Genomic DNA, 17,826 nt, shown 5'->3' with positions numbered 1-17,826 from the left:
GGTGCTTGCTAAGTGTTGTGTCCAAGGTTCTGGGTTTAATCCTCAGCTCAAATCTACACTAGGTTGTAATGACTAAAACCTTTGCTGACTTAACCCCAGAACAGTTCCCACCTTCCCTGCTTTAAGGAGCTTCTCCCCCCTGCTACAGGCCCTCTCTACGTCATAGTTGAATACGCATCGAAAGGCAACCTCCGGGAATACCTGCGAGCCCGGAGGCCACCTGGCATGGAGTACTCTTATGACATTAACCGAGTTCCCGAGGAGCAAATGACCTTCAAGGACTTGGTGTCCTGCACCTACCAGCTGGCTAGAGGCATGGAGTACTTAGCTTCTCAAAAAGTGAGTCCTTCCCATTCTACTTGATTCGATACAAATGCCAGTTAAGTGTCTTTGAGGAAGCTGGGTGGTTCAGACGTGCTCATTCGTTTGATCTAGTCCTCGAGCGTCTTGTACAACCTGGAAAATATTTGTGGTGTTATTCATATTCCGGTTTAATGGGCTCTAGAAAGACCAGAGCAGCCTCACACACTCATAACTGCAGGAGAACGGACCCTGCTTTGAGACAGGGCAGGTGGGATGCTCCTGGGATGATCTGGCTTTGTTTGAGTGAGCTTGGGGCACAGACTTAGGTGTTAAATTTAGACTGGTGAGCTCGATGTGGAATTAAATGATCTGAGAGTGGAAATTGAGCACAGGAGTATTTTTGACATCAAGAGTCTGGGATATCTGTTTATTTTGTCTCCTTCGGTGACTCTGTGGTCAGAAGTTGGCCAGGTCCCCTGAGGTAAATAGTTGGCATTCCAAGCAAGCCACTCACAATGGAACTCTATGCATTCCAGCTATTCTGGAAGCTTCAAGGCAGGTGCCCAGACTTTTCATGGGTATTTCAGAGGACTTAAGATACCCTTCCTCACTCCCACACTTAGAGGCAGGGTGCTCTTCCTCTTCCTCTAGAGATGCTTGGCTCCTACCTGGAGGCAGTTTGCTGCAGTTCCCTGTCTCTAACTCCTCAGGTTGCCAAAGACAAAGATCCCCTGGAGGGGTGCTCCTCCATTACTTAGAGCTACTTGAAGGGTCATTAATCTGGATTCCCCCAGGGGCTTCATTAGTGTCAAGAGTGAATGAGGTGACCTGGTCAGATGGTGCAGGTGGCACGTACAGCTTCTCAACCCTTCTCTTCATCACACGAGAACAGGGCTTAGAGTTATGTACTCCGAGTTGTGCTTTGCTTTATTTATTTTTTTCTTCTATTTTCTTGAGAGTTTACAGCTTACAGCTTCTAAGGTTTCCTTCTTTTATCTTTTCTTTCTTTTTTTTTTTCAAGCCACTATAAAACCTCCTGATATGGAGGTCTTAAGAGTTTTGAGTTCTGATTTGATATATGTCCGGTGTGTGGGTATGTGCACATGGTGGGGAGCAGAATGCCCCTGAGAAAAATCTTTAGCAATGAGAAACAGACAGACATTTGCTGGGCACTGGTGGTTCACTCCTTTAATTCCAGCACTTGAGAGGCAGAGATAGTTTGAGGCCAGCCTGCTCTACAGAGTGAGTTTCAGGAGAGCCAGAGCTACACAGAGAAATCCTGCCTTGGAAACCCCCCCCCCCCAAAAAAAAAGAAAAAAGGCAGGGGGTGGGAGAGGGAGAGAAAAGAAACAGACAGATCTAGAATGTGGGACATTTGACAAGATATCACCTCAGCATATCTGTATCATGTCAGCTGAAAAATGCTAGGAAGAGTTGGGGTTGTCAATAGAACACCATTACCAGCACATATGAAACCCTGGGCTCCATCTCCCAGCACAGGGGTACAGACCTGTGTCTCCAACACTCAGGAGGTGGAGGTAGGAGAATGGAAATTCACGGCTATCTTCAGCTAAGTATCAAGTCTTCAGCCAGCTTGCATGGCATGAAAGATACACACACACACAGAGAGAGAGAGAGAGAGAGAGAGAGAGAGAGAGAGAACACAGAGAGAGAGAGAGAGAACACAGAGAGAGAGAAAGAAAGGGAGAGAGAAAAAACACACACCACAACAGAGAGAGAGAGAGAGAGAGAGAGAGAGAGAGAGAGAGAGAGAGAGAGAAAGAAAGAGAGGGAGAGAGAGAGAACACACACACACATGGAGAAGCAGAGACAGACTGAAGGAGGCTAAAGAGACAAAACAACCAGATGCAGAAGACTGACAGTCCTAGATAGCTCTTTGGATTAGAAGGTGATGGTTGGATTTTACTATAAACAGCTAGAAACTGAGAACAGACTGTATCTTAAGTGCCATTGCTGTGTTCATGTTGGAGTTGGGCAGGAATGATCATGATATTGTGTTAAGACGGGAACTTGGATGGGATGACTGTGTCATTGTGTTAGGTGGGGATGCGTGGTTGGGGAATCTCTTACCCCAAATTCTTAAAAGTACCAGAGTTAGAGTTTCAAGGTAAGATTTTGTAATGTTTGCCTGTACATAAGAAGACATGATCTAAACGAAAGCCAAGTCTGTTAAAATCAACTGTTTTCTATGAACTATATCCACATAGCCAGAAAGTACCCTCACATAGTATTCTGAATGACTTTGTGCATAAAACAAAGTTCTATGATCTAGAATTTTCCACTCATGGGATCTCGTCAACACTGCAAATGTTTTGGATTTTGGGGTTAGGAAATGTTGAGGAACTAAGGTGTGAAGAAACTGAGATGCTTGCAGCTCACTTCTAAAGTGGTCGTCAATAAAAACAAGCAGGTCGTGTGTGTGGTCTATGTGTGTGTGCCCATGTGCCTGCACCCATGTGTACATGTACACGTGTGCATTCTATGTGAATGTATATGTGCATGTATGTATATGTGTTTGGATGTGTACATGCATGTGTGTGTATATGTTATTTGGTTTTGGTGTCTGTGCGCTGGACATAGGGAATGAACGAGCATCATAAACAAATCTGGCAGATGTGGATAGCCATGACATGATTTCCTTTTGACATGTTTAAACTATTTTACATGGAACCCTGGGCCGGGCAGTCAGCTGTAGGCAGCCTGTTAGCTACCCTCAGTTTGGTTGCTATTGGACGTCCGTCCTTCTTGGTAGAAAATAGGGCAGTGTTTGTATGCAGCGGGGCTTGCTGTTGATGGAGAAGTGGTAGAACTGGCTTTTAATTTTCTCGGTCCTCCAGATTCTCCAGATACTTGTTCTCTGGGCCAGGCTGTCCAGTGAGGTGTCATTCTTGATTTCTCAAAACAGGAGTCATGAGTAACAGTAGGGAAAAAAAATGTCAGTAATTGTGGAATTTAAAGAATAAGTGAGTAAACAATCGGAAACATTATGATAAAACCACTCATCCAGGTTCTTACAGTGCAAGTCCGGGACCCTGGGCTTGGCCTTGGAGCTGTGTAGAGCTATCAAGAGTGAGTGTTAGGGTCGTGCGTGCGTTATAGTTTGCCCTTGTGTGGTACATTGTGACCACTGAAGATCCTCTTTGGACCAAACTGTATCAGGTCCCAAGGTACTCAAAGAAGTTGGTAGTTGGAATTTGGGCACGTTCTGCTGTCATGGTGGTAGTTTGATTAGGGGAAGCAGGATGATCAAAGACAAAGACAGCTCCTGATGTCTGACTTGAGAAACTGAATGATGGTGTAGCTTCCCAACGGGAGGATGACCTGGGAGCCAGGAAGCTGGGCAGGGAGTCATTTCTGTAGAAAATGTTGAGCTCACATTAAATATCTCTGAGAGCCAGTTAAGAGAAGCTGTCAGCCAGCAAGCCAGAGGGTAAAGCTCAGCCCTGAAGCGCTACACATCATTATGAGGCCAAAGAAGAGGGCGTAACTTCCAGATGATGTGAACTGGGGAGAAGCTGAGATGAAGGAGGCAGAGAGGCCAGGGTGTCAGTCTTGGGTGCCACTAAAAGGGTTTCCAATTGAGATCAGCTGTGTGTCCCTCCTCAGAGCCAGGGATGGAGAATGCTGGTCCACAACTCTGGTTGTGGTTCTGACCCACCCCAGTGTTATAGACTTGAGACATTTTGAGTTGAAGCTAGTAGGTAAGGTGGAGCGAGGGCTGTCACGTGAACTTTGCAAAGAGGGAATGAGTACATTTGGGGGTTGCAGAAACAGTGGAGAGTAGAAGTGTCTTTACAAATAATGCGGTGACCATTGATTGACAGCCACCTTTTGAGAGCCTGCATTGGCCAGACACAGTGTGGTTCTGTTTAGCTCTTGGTACTTTCCAGCATCCTGGGATAGAGAGTGAGCAAGGTGGTAGCAGTAGCTTATGGCAGCCTCTCTGTCCCAGCTGAGCCTCTACGTGTGGTCGGAGCCCCCTGCAGGGGAAGCTAGATTCTTCTGACCACTCAGACTGCCAAACACAGAGAGCACATGTCAGCGGGAACACACCACCAGGAGAACTTGGCCAGGGCCTTGGAAGTTGAATTTGAAGAGGCCTCCAAACTGGTGTTGCACTCCAGCCCAGGCAGAGCTGCAGGCAGCCCCGGGAGCGCTCAGATTTCCGGCTCCTAGTCTGGCCAGCGAACGAAGACTTGGGTGGTTTGCCTGCTTCCTTGTCTCTGAGTTTTGGCCCACCCACATATGCAAGGGAACATAGGGGATGCTTGGGTGTGGATGAGGGCAGAGTTAAAATAATTCCTTATTCATGTTTCAAACACAGTTAGTTAGGCTTGTTCCATTTTTACTTGGTCATTTCATGGAGAGCTTACAAGAAGGCATTCCCAGTTCAGTCATCCAGTAGAGGAAGTCTCTCTGCTTTATGCGACAGTTAACCTTGGTTTGTAACCTATATAAAGGCAGTTGAGGGCGATGCTCTTCTAAAAATGGAGGTGGGTGATGAGGGGTTCTATTTACCAGGAACCTTAATGAAATCACAGACTGCTACAGTGCACCCGAGACACAATAATAGGGAAGGAAAGCATGGCCTTTGGAAACAGTAATGACCAGACCTTCCTGAGACCGTGATTCCTGTTGGCACAGAGCATCCTCCCATCAGATGTATCATAGCAAACATAGCAGTACCAGCTCCTGATGTATGTGCAGACACAGTTTCACCCCTGCACAGGCTGGGTGTTATAACGAACTCCAGCTAAGTATGTGGACACATGAACACTGGCTGGGCAGGGAGCCAGGAGAGGACATGCTGGGCTGTGTCTGAAGCACATCATGTAAGAGGTGGAAAAGGGGTATCAAGAAAGCCTCTGAGCAGTCATGGTAGCAGTCCACAGAGGTAGGGGAAGGACAGTGACTATAGTCTGGCTTAAGTGACTAGTAGCAGAGGACAGACATTGGAGCCATCTAGGACTTGGAATGGTTGGCTATAATATAGAGTATGACCCTTTCTGATTAAGGATCAAACAGATAGGAATCAGAGGAGAAGAAGCGTTGGCTTTGAGATGTCTGTGGACATTACTGTCTGTGGAAATGTCCTAGAGTTACTTCACAATAAGAGTCTCAGCAGAGGCCAGGATGGAGGTAGCGGTTGGCAGCTGCTTTCTGCATCTAAGAATTGATGCTACAGGATAGAAGAAACACTCGAACAGCATGTCACAGTTTCTCTTGCTTTTGAGAGACATGGGAAGAGAAGAATCAGCCCAAGTCTGCAAGATAGTGAAAAGAGGAAGATTGGGGGAGGCTGCTACGAAGGGACCATTACCAGAAACAGACCTCTGCAGTGTCCAAATCTGCAGAGAGGGCAAATGTGGAGGCATCGGAAGAGATCAGTTGGGCCTCACAGTGAGGAGGGTTCTCGTACAGCCTAGAGGCCAGGCTAGACACCACTTAGGGAAAAGAAAGGCAGAAATGGTAGAATTAGACCTTGCTGAGACTGTTTGTAGGACATGAGGTCACATTGTTAAAGAAGTGGCTGAGAAATGAAGACTCTTGGAGTTTAACTTGGTCATCTGAAAGTCAGGCTTTCCTGGGTAGAGAGAGCAAGTGTTGAGCTCAAAGATTTTCAAATGGTATCCAATGTCAAGTTTGTGTGAAGCTGCAGGACACAGAGCAGTGTTGTAAGACACTTGAAGATAAAAGAGAATGTGGTTATATAATCAACTGTCACTTTCTGAGATGACCAGGGCCTTTGTGTATTTAAATTACAATGAATGATTCCTGCGTCATGTGTGAGCCTCTTGTCGATGCTAGTCAGCTGGTTGAGTTTACAGCCCAGTATGGCTCTTGCAGTAGTCTGCACCCAGTTTTTGACTTGGGTTTTATTTTCTGTCTTGCATTTTTCTAAGAGTGTTTTTCTTTTGGTTCTCAAAACACGTTGGGATTATCTCTCTCTCTCTCTCTTCTTCCTCGATTGCAGTGTATCCATCGAGATTTGGCAGCCAGAAACGTGTTGGTAACAGAAAACAACGTGATGAAGATAGCAGACTTTGGCCTGGCCAGGGATATCAACAACATAGACTATTATAAAAAGACCACAAATGTGAGTGTGTGATGGAGATGGGGAGCGGGGTGGCTGAGGTTACAGAATGATGCAGGTTTATTGGTGGGAGAACTGAGGCGATTCTCCCCTCTGCATTTCATTCTGTTGCTTTGCTTTAACTTGATAGCAAATTTAGGCTCTACGGAGTGCTGTTTTATACAGACTAACAATCAAAAGCCTCCAGAGCTTTGTGTGGCTCTCTTAAGAGCCTTCATAGTCAGGGTATGGCGAGATGGCTCAACGTTTATAACAATCACTAGAACTTGGCCGTTTGCTGGGTTCATTTTTGCCTAGGGGCTGACTGAGGTATATTTATGCGCTAGCTAGGTAAATGATAACGAACGTATAAAGAAATGTCACTTTGACACTTGATTCAAAGAACCAAATCTATGCAACTTAGCCATTATGTACAGAGCTAGTTGGAGTTTATTCCTGCCCCAGTGGTAGATTGATAAAAACCCATTAGAAAGGCATGTGTTCACTCAGAGTGTAAGGTGGATTCCCAGGAGTGGTGTGCAAGGGAACCAGGGATGCCTACCACTGGGTGCCGTGTGGGTGCTCAGGTTTACAGCCCAAATTCAAGTCAGGCTGGAGTAGAGAAATGAGAAAGAGACAGGAACCAAAGTCTACTTTCCAGACCTGGTTCTTGGAACCAGCCAAGAAGTCCTGGGACTTGATCTGGGACCTTAGCTTTTTGTTTTTGTTTGTTTTTGTTTTTTAATAGACAAGCAAAGAGGGGCACCACTGTGCATGTCAACACAGTCATTTCCTCTGTATTCCAGCAAATGCACAAACTTGTCTCCTAGGACTCAGCGTCTCTTTCCACACAATGCAGGAAGGCCCCATAGGACTTAGCCAATCAATGTGGTTCTTGAGTCCTTTATTTTAATTTTTTTGGCAAGATTAGGCAGCCAGGTATGGGAGCTCAAAAGCTGTGGCAAGAGGACGGCCAGGAGTTTGGGCCTACCCTGGGCTAGTTGTAAGTAGTGGGCCTATGTGGGCAACAAAAATGAGTCAGTACAATTACCTAGGGCATGGTTCTGTTGGGTCTACAGCAGTGCTCTTATAAAACCTACAGGCTTTTCCATTTTCTTACAGGGGCGACTTCCAGTCAAGTGGATGGCTCCTGAAGCCCTTTTTGATAGAGTTTACACTCATCAGAGCGACGTGTAAGTAACTTCTGTCCTTGACTTATACCTGGGTTGAGTTGCAGAAATATCACAGGTCCCACATGTTCATAGGAGGCACGGGAGTCGGGGATCTCAGATGGCATGAGTGCCCAATGTCTGCCTACCTTTGGAAGGTGGAGACACCAGCCTCCTGCTGCCAGAGTGGAAGCACCTTCAGCTATCACAGAAGGCAGGTGCTCACTCACCACTCTGTCTCATTTGTCCAGTGGGTGGTCTGTTCTTCACCCCTTAAGGAAACACTCTTAGCTGGTCCTGGAAGTACATATATACACCCTAGCACTCAGGAGGATCATAAGTTCAAGACGAACCTAGACCACATGTAGTAAGTTCAAGGCTAGCTAGGAATATGTAGTGTGAACCTATCTTTATAAAGATTAGAATAAAGAAAAGACTGGAGTTCTTCCAGTTTAGGAGTATGTAATTCTTCTTTGGCCCAGTCTTGTCCTGAGAGGGTGATGCTGGATGAGGCATGATCAGTTGGGATGACCACCACATCTGCTAGCTGTGGTTACAATAATATGTTAAGTCTTGTCTTAGCCTCTGATAACATTCTAGAAATGCAGTAGAAATTACATAATATTTCTCTGATGACTCATGTAAACTACTGTTATAGCCAAGCTCCAACTAATATTATGGATTGGGGAATTTAGCTGAAAGATGTTACTGGGAGAGACTGAGTAAAAGATGCTTCCTTTTGCCAGTTCCTGTGGGTCTATAATTATTCCAAAAGACAACAGGGGTTTTGTTGTTGTTCTTTGTTTATTTTTAATTTGGATGGGCTGGGGTTTTATTTGTTTGTTTGTTTGGTTGGTTGGTTGGCTTTTTAGGTTTTTTTTTTTTTTTTTTTTTTTTTAAGATTTCTGATGCAGTTGTTACATCTACATCAGTATGCTTGGTCCCATCAGCCTTTCTAGGAAGAAGAAGTCACAGTTCTTACTTGTATGTGAATACTCTGAGCTCTGGGCTGTTTTTGTCTATATTGTTGCCCTTGCTTGATAGAAAACCAGGGACAGTCAGTGTCGAAGCTGACCTTACAGAGTCAGTGTGCATGAATTCCCAGAACTGCAGGACACAAATAACCTCTGATTCTCTGCTTGATTATATCATAGACTTGAGTGCATCAAACTTGGTAGGGGATATCCAGATGTAGTTCTCTGGAAAATCAAGTACAGAGGGTACCCTGAGAGGTCTTCTCACTCTCTGTTGTTTGATGCTCTTCTCTTGGGACATGAAATTCCTCCATGCTAATCCAGCCCTGTGGCTGGCTCCCTTCACATCATACTAAGTCACAGTGTCTGTCCAGTGGGTGCTCTACCAGCTATTTAGGGCAGGCATCCTCTCACAGAGTCAGCTTTTTGGGTCTTATTCTGTTATCTGTAGATCCAGGTTCTTGGGTCAGCCAGAAAGCAAGATGGGTGATTTAGAGAGAAGAAGCCTGAAGTCAAGGAGTCGAGACACACTCCCCCACCTCCCACCCTCCATGACTATCACCACATAAAAGACAAAGAACTTTAAGAGCCGGTGGTGTGCCTCTGGCTCTTTGTCTATGGATGGAAAATTCCATCAGACCATCCGAATGTCATCCTCATTTAGGGAGGCTCCTTGGGGGTCAGGAAAGGGCATGTAGGATGAATTGCCGGAGGGCTCATTTATCTGTGGATGGAAGAAGTGAGTGGGTGTTTATTTTTTTAACTGACATGTTTAGGTTTCTGCAATCTGGATGCATTACTAATGCTATGTTTTCTCTTTTCTTTGCAGCTGGTCCTTCGGGGTGTTAATGTGGGAGATCTTCACTTTAGGGGGCTCACCCTACCCAGGGATTCCCGTGGAGGAACTTTTTAAGCTGCTCAAAGAGGGACACAGGATGGACAAGCCCACCAACTGCACCAATGAGCTGTAAGGGCTGTAGCCACCCCTGCTGACAATATTGTGGGCTCACCACATCTGTGTTCTCTCCAGACATATCTTGGGTTCCTCGAGCTCCCATATTCTAAACATGCTCTAAGCAGAGGAAGAATGGCTGGAGCTGCCTGGGTTCAATCCCAGTACTGAGATAGATATTTACACAGACAACTATGGCTTATCCCAATGAATGAACAGCATTCTGGTAAAGTGTGTGGAGTAGGCCTTAAATCTGGCTGCCCTTGGGAAGGGAGAGCCACATGGTGACAGGAATACTCCATAGGTCAGGTACCAAGCTAGGATGCTGCAGGGTTGCCCCTGTAAAATGTACACGGTTGTTCACAGCACTGGCAATGCCAAGTTGGAAATAGGCTTCTTCCAAAGCACCTTTAACCATTGATAAATCATCATGACAGCTAGGCATTGTGGCTCAGACTTATAGTCCCAGCATTATGGAGGCTGGAGCAGGAAGGCAAGGTTGAAGCCAGCCTGGGCCACAGAATGAGATCCTTTTTTCGATAAAATAAAATGAAAATAAGTTAATTTTTAAAAAAAGTGATGGGGATGGGGCAGTAGCTCATTTGGTAAAGTGATTACCACAGAAGCATGAGGACCTGAGTTCACTTCTAACATAAGAAGCTGAGTACAGTGGTGTGTGCACTTGTAATCCCACAGATTGCAGAGGTGGAGACAGGCATCCTTGGGGCTTGCTAGCCAACCAGCCTAGCCTAAAACATCAAACTTCAAGTCTCAGTGAGGAATTCTATTTCAAAGAATAAGGTAGATGGTTTCTGAGGAACAGTATCCATCTTTGACCTCCAACCCGTAAATGTGCACGCATGCCAGCATGTGCATGCACACACACATGTGCACACACACACACACACACACACACACACACACACACACACGTAAGTGTGCAAGAACAAAAAATAAGGAGGAAAAGCAAGTTGCCATTCCCTCAACCACCTTTCCTCAGACTGAATGGCTTTGCTGTGTTTGCTTATCCATAGTTTAAAGCAAGGAAATCAAAGTTTATCCTGGTGCCATTGTTGGGGTACCATTTCTGAGTATGAAAATATGAGCTGGTTTCTAGGAATACCTCCCTCACACAGTAAGAGAAATTGTGTTGTGTTAATGACGCGTGCCTTGTGCAGTGAGGTGCTGCCCCTCCTCTGGGGCAAACTAAGAAAGTGATTGTCCCAGAGACCGCTTTCTATTGTGTGCTTCTTCATGGGGATTTTAGAGCAGTAATCCCATGAGCACTTTCTGGTGTACAGTGGAGGGCTAATGAATGGCCACTTTTTATAGCGTATTATATAAAGGCATTTATTGTGTGCCTTGTGTTCCTGTCACTTTTTCTAACATAGAAGGTCTGTCGAAACTCATAATCAAGATAAGGCGGGAAGCTTGGACTACCCCAAGAGTTAATCAGGAAGTTAGTGCAAAGCTCTGTGGTGGCAGATTAGTTTGCATAAGCCTTCAAGTTGTGGTTTCTGAATTTTTTTTTTTTTTTCAAACTGAGGAACTTTTGTCAACAGACTTTTTAAAACAAAACCTGTTTGGGGAAGGAGAAGGGAGGCAGACTGTAAACCTGTCTTCTTCCACTCTCTAGAAGATGCTGAAAAGTATCCAGCATAGTGGTAGGACACTGTCACAGAGATAGCAGAAAAGCACATATTATCCCTGTCTGGATGCAGAGCTGCTCTCCTACAGCGTTCTGGGTGCAGAGAAGTTTCTGTGATGGTGGTGTTTATGCAGTTATATTTTATTATCTAGGGCATGTCTGCATGCCACCTGTTAAAAAGCCATCACGTCTGTAAATCACATGCTTAATGACATCAGTTCACCAGAGAACTCCTTTTTGCAGGTACATGATGATGAGGGACTGTTGGCATGCCGTACCCTCGCAGAGACCCACATTCAAGCAGTTGGTCGAAGACTTGGATCGAATTCTGACTCTCACAACCAATGAGGTAAAAGCACCCCTCCAGAAGCATGGAGACCCTGCTTGGCTCAGGAGTTGCCCATTTTTTGAATACAAGCTCCAAGTTGGAGTTGGTAGCCCCCAGCATGTTTAGAGTCAGGTAGAGTTAAACCATGTGTTCCTTTTCAGTCAGGTTTTTTTTTTTTCTCTCAGAACTGAACTTTGAGAATTCTGACTCATAAGGCCAGAGGATGAGACCCAGGGTATCTGTGTAGATATAGGAAGAGGTGGGAATGTTTCATGGTAGTGTTTAGTGGTGGCATTTTGGTGCGCGTGGGAAGGTGCTGGCGTGTAACACGCACCCCGGATCCTATGTCCTGGTGGTTTGTGTGAATGCTACTTCTGCTCAGGGGCTGACCAACTTGATGGAAGGCAGTGACATTCTGTCCTTTCCACGTGTCACTTGCCTTATGTGATCCTGTCTGGGAAGGCACATGGCTTGGATCTTTCTGTGTGACATGTGTGTCATACATATCATATATGACATACATTATATAATTCTGTTACAAGTGACAGGATTTTTAAGTGACAGTTGGTGCCTGAAGTTAAATATTTACCTTAGGGGTGGGTTTAAGGAGTGGTAGCTAGTTGTCAGCAGTGTGCTAGATAGGCAAGCATGGATTTGATACCCAGCACACATATGGAAAAGCCTGGTGGTGGGGTTCTCTTGTAATCCCAGCATCAGGAAGGCAGAGACGGGTGGATCCCTAGAACTCAATAGTCAGCTAACCTAACCTAGTAGGCAAGCTTCAAGTCCCAAGAGAGCTCCTGTCTCATAAAACACGGCTTCCACACGCATGTACACCCGAATCCACGTGAATACACACATAAAATATTTTATTTTCTCTATAATTTATGCCAACCAAAGATATCATTTTTTGTTACTCTTTGCCTAAATACATCTCTGTCTCTGGCTTCCCCATAAATTGAATGATCTTTAGGGTTTTAGAAGGAATATCCTAGGAACAGATAGGCGTACACAGTCCGAGGAAACCCACGATAGAAACTGCACATGAATTTTGAGATATTCTCTGAACCAAACCATACTCCCTCCCAGAGAAAAGGTGGATGAAGTTGTCCTCACAACAATAAAAGAGTTTTTGAATCTCCCAAACACTTAAAAGGAAAAAGAATACAGTTAATTTCTGATTTTAAAAAACAAATAGAGTGATTAAAAAAGACAAAGAAAAACAGCCCAATGTAGAGATATTAAAGCCTTAATGTGGCAGCTTTATCTTGTGCTCTTGCCTGTGGCTTGTGCTGGATGAAGGGAGAGCTTGCATTTAAATGAACACAGCTGACCTTCAGAAGTTGAAAGGAAAGGAATAGTTCAAGGGGGGAGGGAAAAAAAAGCCAACTTTCTTCTCCTGCCAAAACTGTTGTTTCTAGCCTTAGTTTCTTTAACCCTAGGCTTGGAATCCAGTAATATTCTCCCCCCACCACCCCCATCAGATCTGAAAGTTACAGCTTCATTTAGAAACTGGGAAGGGCATTAGGCTTTTCATTTAATGATCCCAGGTCCGTACTCAAAGTTACATATTGATATATTTATGCTGAAAGGGGGACCCATTCCTACTGAACTTTATATGCCTATTCTAAAATAAGAACGCAGAATGCCATATTGTCTAACGGATATAAAAATTGAAGTTTCTTTCCTTCTTAAAATCATTACCACATGCTTAAGAAAAATGGTTCCATTTAGGACAAAATTTCATTTTTATCATTGTAAGCAAAAAAGTCCTCTTTTGATGTGGTGGGTGTGTTTGTTTCTGGTTGTGTGGTTAATGCTGGTGTTGTTGGAGCCTGATACATCCCCCTTCTTGAATGGCGACTTTTTCTCTTGCCAACCCTGGTGATGAATTATAGTGGTTTTTGTCTTTTAAACGGTATGGTCGCCAACATTCCATGGGCTCTCTGCTGATAACACTGAGGCTGTTTGTGCTGTAGTCTGCGCTTTTTGTCCCCGCTCAGAAAAACCATATGTCATAGAGGAGTTTCTGGCTATTGGGTACATAAGCAAAGCCACCCTATTGTGCCAGTGCCTTACACAGTGAGGCAAGAAAGGCCCCTGGTTACAAATCGTGTCAGGGCTGGGGATGTCACTCAGTTGATAAGAGTACTTGCTTAATATGCACACAGCCCTGGGTTCCCAGCACTACATACACTGAGCATGTTTGTGCACACCTGCATCCCAGCACTTAGAGAGATAGATGCAGGAGGACTAGAAGTTCAAGGTTATCCTTAGCCACATAGCATTGGTAGCCAGCCCGGAATACTTGAGACCCTTACAGGAGGGAAGGAAGGAAGGAAGGAAGGAAGGAAGGAAGGAAGGAAGGAGAGAGGGAAGGAAGGAGAGAGGGAAGGAAGGAGAGAGGGAAAGAAGGAGAGAGGGAAGGAAGGAGAGAGGGAAGGAAGGAGAGAGGGAAGGAAGGAGAGAGGGAGAGAGGAGACATATACATAGAAAGAGACAGAGAAACAGGGAGAGATATAGGAAATACAGACAGAGACATACAGAGACACAGTGAGAGGAGACAGAAAGAAAGACACACAGAGACAGAAACACAAACACACAGAGAGACAGAGAGAGAAATCTTTTCCAGTTTTGTCCAGGGTCAGTTAGTAAGCACTTTCTGTCAGGCCTAGGGAGTAAACATTTTCAGCCTCAAGGCCATCTGGTCTCTGTCGAAACTGCCGTTCTAGCATGAAAGCAGCCACAAGTCTATGTAAATAACGAGTGTCTGTGTTCCACTAAACTTTATGGACTCTGAAATTGGGAAATTTATATAATTTCATGTAAATTTATATCATTTCATGTCATTGGCTGCTGTAAGATATGACTCAATTTGATTTTAAACTACCCATGTACAAATGTTGAGAAGTCGCCTTAGTTCATAGGCCAAACAGAAACACACATGGGCTCGAACCCTGCCCTGAGCTAGAGGAAGAGAGTGGCCCAAAGGGACCACAGCAGCAGCCAGGGATGCTTTGGGGAGCAGAGAAACTTTTATGAACTTCACAGTTTCAATACTGAAACGTTCCTTTCCCTAGACTCCCTTTGACAGCCCAATATGGGCTTAACATCCATGAGGATACCCAAGGCTTTCCCTAACCTGTTCATGTTGCTTACCCTGGAGCTCCTGAGGGTAACGAATTACATCTGTTAAACTGCAGCAAATGAAGAGGCCTCCCCCTAAATGATCCTAGAAATGACAACTGTAGAATATGATTCAGAAAACACATACTCATGTCCTGGCTTTATAAAGGGGTCCTGTTGGTTTTTTACTTCACTGGGCCTTAAACTCCAACTGTGAGACCTAGCGAAGAGGGCTATATAATATAGTATGTCGCCTAGGTCCTGTAGGCAGAGGGAGCCTAGCTGACTGCCTACTGCCAGCCGTTCACTGTGTTTTTATTGTCTGCTGCTTGCTGGTGGTTTATGGATGCCATGTTGTAAGAGAAAAGTTCAGGCACCCTGGAGTAAATGGAGTTGGGGTATCAGGGAGGTCTTGGTGTAGTGGGGTAAGCTGGGCCTCTGGAAACCTTCCTGGGGATTCCCCGTCCCTACCCAAATCTGATAGAGATGTCTCCAGAGCTTCTGTTTAAAATGAGATTCTTCTCTTCCCTTCTTGCAGGAATACTTGGACCTCAGTCAGCCTCTCGAACCGTATTCACCTTGTTATCCTGACCCAAGGTGAAATAAAACGTCTCTCTTCCCTTCTTGCAGGAATACTTGGATCTCACCCAGCCTCTCGAACAGTATTCTCCTAGTTACCCCGACACAAGGAGCTCCTGTTCTTCAGGGGACGATTCTGTGTTTTCTCCAGACCCCATGCCTTATGAACCCTGCCTGCCTCAGTATCCACACATAAACGGCAGTGTTAAAACATGAGTGAACGTGTCTTCCTGTCCCCAAACAGGACAGCACCAGGAACTTCCTTACACTGAGCAGAGAGGCTGTGCCTCCAAAGTGTGGGACACGCTTCCACTTGTATATATGGATCAGAGGAGTAAATAGTGGGAAGCATATTTGTCACGTGTGTAAAGATTTATTCAGTTGGAAACATGTTACCTTCCCAGGAAAGGAAGACTGTTTTCTGCTAAGTGGACAGCCGCGAACCACCACGCCACCCTCTCTGACACACCACATATGCTGGCTGTGCCCCAGTTGGACTCAAGGCAGATAGGTGGTCTGCCTTCCTTGTTAATTTTGTAATAATTGGAGAAGATATATGTCAGCACACACTTACAGAGCACAAACGCAGTATATAGGTGCTGGATGTATGTAAATATATTCAAATTATGTATAAATATATATTATATATTTACAAGGAATTATTTTTTGTATTGATTTTAAATGGATGTCCTGATGCACCTAGAAAATTGGTCTCTCTTTTTTTTAAATAGATATTTGCTAAATGCTGTTCTTAGAATTTCTTAATTTTCACCGAGCAGAGGTGGGAACATACTTTTGCTTTCAGGGAAAATGGTGTCACATTAATTTATTAACGAATTGGTAATATACGAAACAATTAATCATCTATAGTGTTTTTTTGTTGTAATTTAAGTGGCATTTCTATGCAGGCAGCACAGAGGACTAGTTAATCTATTACTTGGACTTAACTGGTTATTGGATCCTTTGAGAAGAGAAATATTTACGATATATGACTAATTTGGGGGGGGGGATGATGTTTTGATTTATTTGTGTTTCAACTCTGCTGTCCAATGATTATGTTTAGACACCTCAATGCCCATGTTTCAAGAAACCTGTTAAACTCTGTCACCCCAGTGTAACAATTAACCAGACTTCCCAAGACAAATGGTACCAGCGTCCTCATTCCAAGATGCCTTAATCCACTTCTCTGGAGGACAGACTTCCATCAGAGTGATAGCAGGGTGGGGCTCATCTGGCAGCTGGCCTTCTGCCTGAGTTACTCATTCATCACATTTGCCTTGCTTCTCCTCCGTGAGTTTTAATAACAGCTTCAGGTTCTTCATCATCAAAAGCACTTTGGGGAACCTCCATCCTCTCGTAGAGTATCAAAAGCCCAGCATCATTCTGTTGAGAGCTTGGGACCTCCTTCCATCTTCTTAAGGGTTTGCTTCTGGCTTCTACCCACTTCTGACAAGACCTCACCTCACTAAAAGATCTGGCCCAATAGCTACATCCGACTAGATAATGCTTACTGTTGATTTCCGTATTCAAGTATTGTGTTTTTGCTTTGGATACACCCACTCACTTTGCTACAGTCATGCGACCTGAATGCAGATTACACTGATTTTATGTGTTTTGAAATTGGAGAAAGTATTTAATAAAACCTGTTAATTTTTATACTGACAATAAAAGATGTTTCTACAGATATTAATGTTAACAAGACAAAATAAATGTCACGCAGCTTATTTTTTTAATACTCGTGTCTTACCAAATGGTTTCCTGCGCTTGGAGGTGTGGACAGTACTTGGTGGTATGGGTGCATTAGAGGCAAAGCTGGTAGGCCACACAGTGGGGTGACTTGCCAGAGGAGTTGCCTGGGAATAGCAGTACTTGGGACAGGTTGATCAGTAGAAAATCAGAAGTTGATTCAACCCTGGATAGGCTATGTGCCCCATCATCTCAACAGAGGAAGACATCATTTCTTCCTGGGTCCTTCAGACTTCCCAGAGGAGCAGCACAGAGGAGACCTTAAAGATGACTTAAGGATGGGGAGGTATCAATGACAAGACTCAGATTGGTTGGGTGCTGGGGACCTGCCACTTTCCAGGCTACCCTCCTGGTGATGCACACAGAGAGAATCCGATTCCTGCTGCTAAAACTGAGTCTTTTTTTCTGTCTGCACATGGGGATCTAGGACCTATAGGCTTCTATTATATTTACTTAAGAACAGCTTCTTCACTGAGACAGAGAGATGCAGAGATGGAGCTGCAGTGGTGTGGGGCTGATGGTCACTAAACAGTGCTGCCCCGCTGTCCCTGTTGGGCTTGAGTCGTGGGTGAAGCCAAGGCACCAGGAAGGTGGCATTTGGTTCTGGTCTGTGCTTCTGTTTCTTATTAGTAGAGCAAGGTAATGACCCCACCAAAAGAATGTGAGTTAAAAAAATAAAGTATGTGGGCTGGGCTGTAGCTCAGCCATCCAGTGTTTGCTTTACAAGCTTTAGGCACTGGGTTCCCTCTCCAGCAGAGCTTTAAGAAAGGGTGTGAAAACAAGTCACCTGGGTGCAGGCTGCTTATCCCGCTGGCTGGCTATTCCCATCTTGGATGCCTTCTGCATGGAGCAGAATGGACCTGCCCCTGATGTAGGTGTATTTAAGCCCAGGCTCAGGAGTTAACGT

General features: G+C 44.8%; 1 protein-coding gene across 18 annotated transcripts in view; it reads left to right on the top strand.

Annotated features, from left to right (window-relative positions):
* Fgfr2 (fibroblast growth factor receptor 2) overlaps positions 1 to 16,906 on the top strand; it is a 105,140-nt gene extending 88,234 nt beyond the window's left edge. For 16 of the 18 annotated variants that reach the window (XM_034496259.2, XM_076911481.1, XM_076911543.1 and 13 more), the window contains 6 exons: positions 149 to 339; positions 6,299 to 6,421; positions 7,520 to 7,590; positions 9,370 to 9,507; positions 11,384 to 11,489; positions 15,225 to 16,906. In XM_034496259.2, coding sequence (XP_034352150.1) covers positions 149 to 339; positions 6,299 to 6,421; positions 7,520 to 7,590; positions 9,370 to 9,507; positions 11,384 to 11,489; positions 15,225 to 15,389 — 794 coding nt within the window. In that variant the 3' untranslated portion in view covers positions 15,390 to 16,906. Of the gene's footprint in view, positions 1 to 148; positions 340 to 6,298; positions 6,422 to 7,519; positions 7,591 to 9,369; positions 9,508 to 11,383; positions 11,490 to 15,132 lie in introns of all 18 variants that reach the window. The other 2 variants (XM_076911518.1, XM_076911567.1) reach the window with 1 other exon arrangement.
* The last annotated feature ends 920 nt before the right edge of the window (positions 16,907 to 17,826 follow it).

The sequence above is a fragment of the Arvicanthis niloticus genome, chromosome 1, assembly GCF_011762505.2.
Source record: "Arvicanthis niloticus isolate mArvNil1 chromosome 1, mArvNil1.pat.X, whole genome shotgun sequence".
Lineage (NCBI taxonomy): Eukaryota > Metazoa > Chordata > Mammalia > Rodentia > Muridae > Arvicanthis > Arvicanthis niloticus.
The sequence above is the reverse complement of the archived record's forward strand: the minus strand, read 5'-3'. Positions and strand labels throughout refer to the sequence as shown.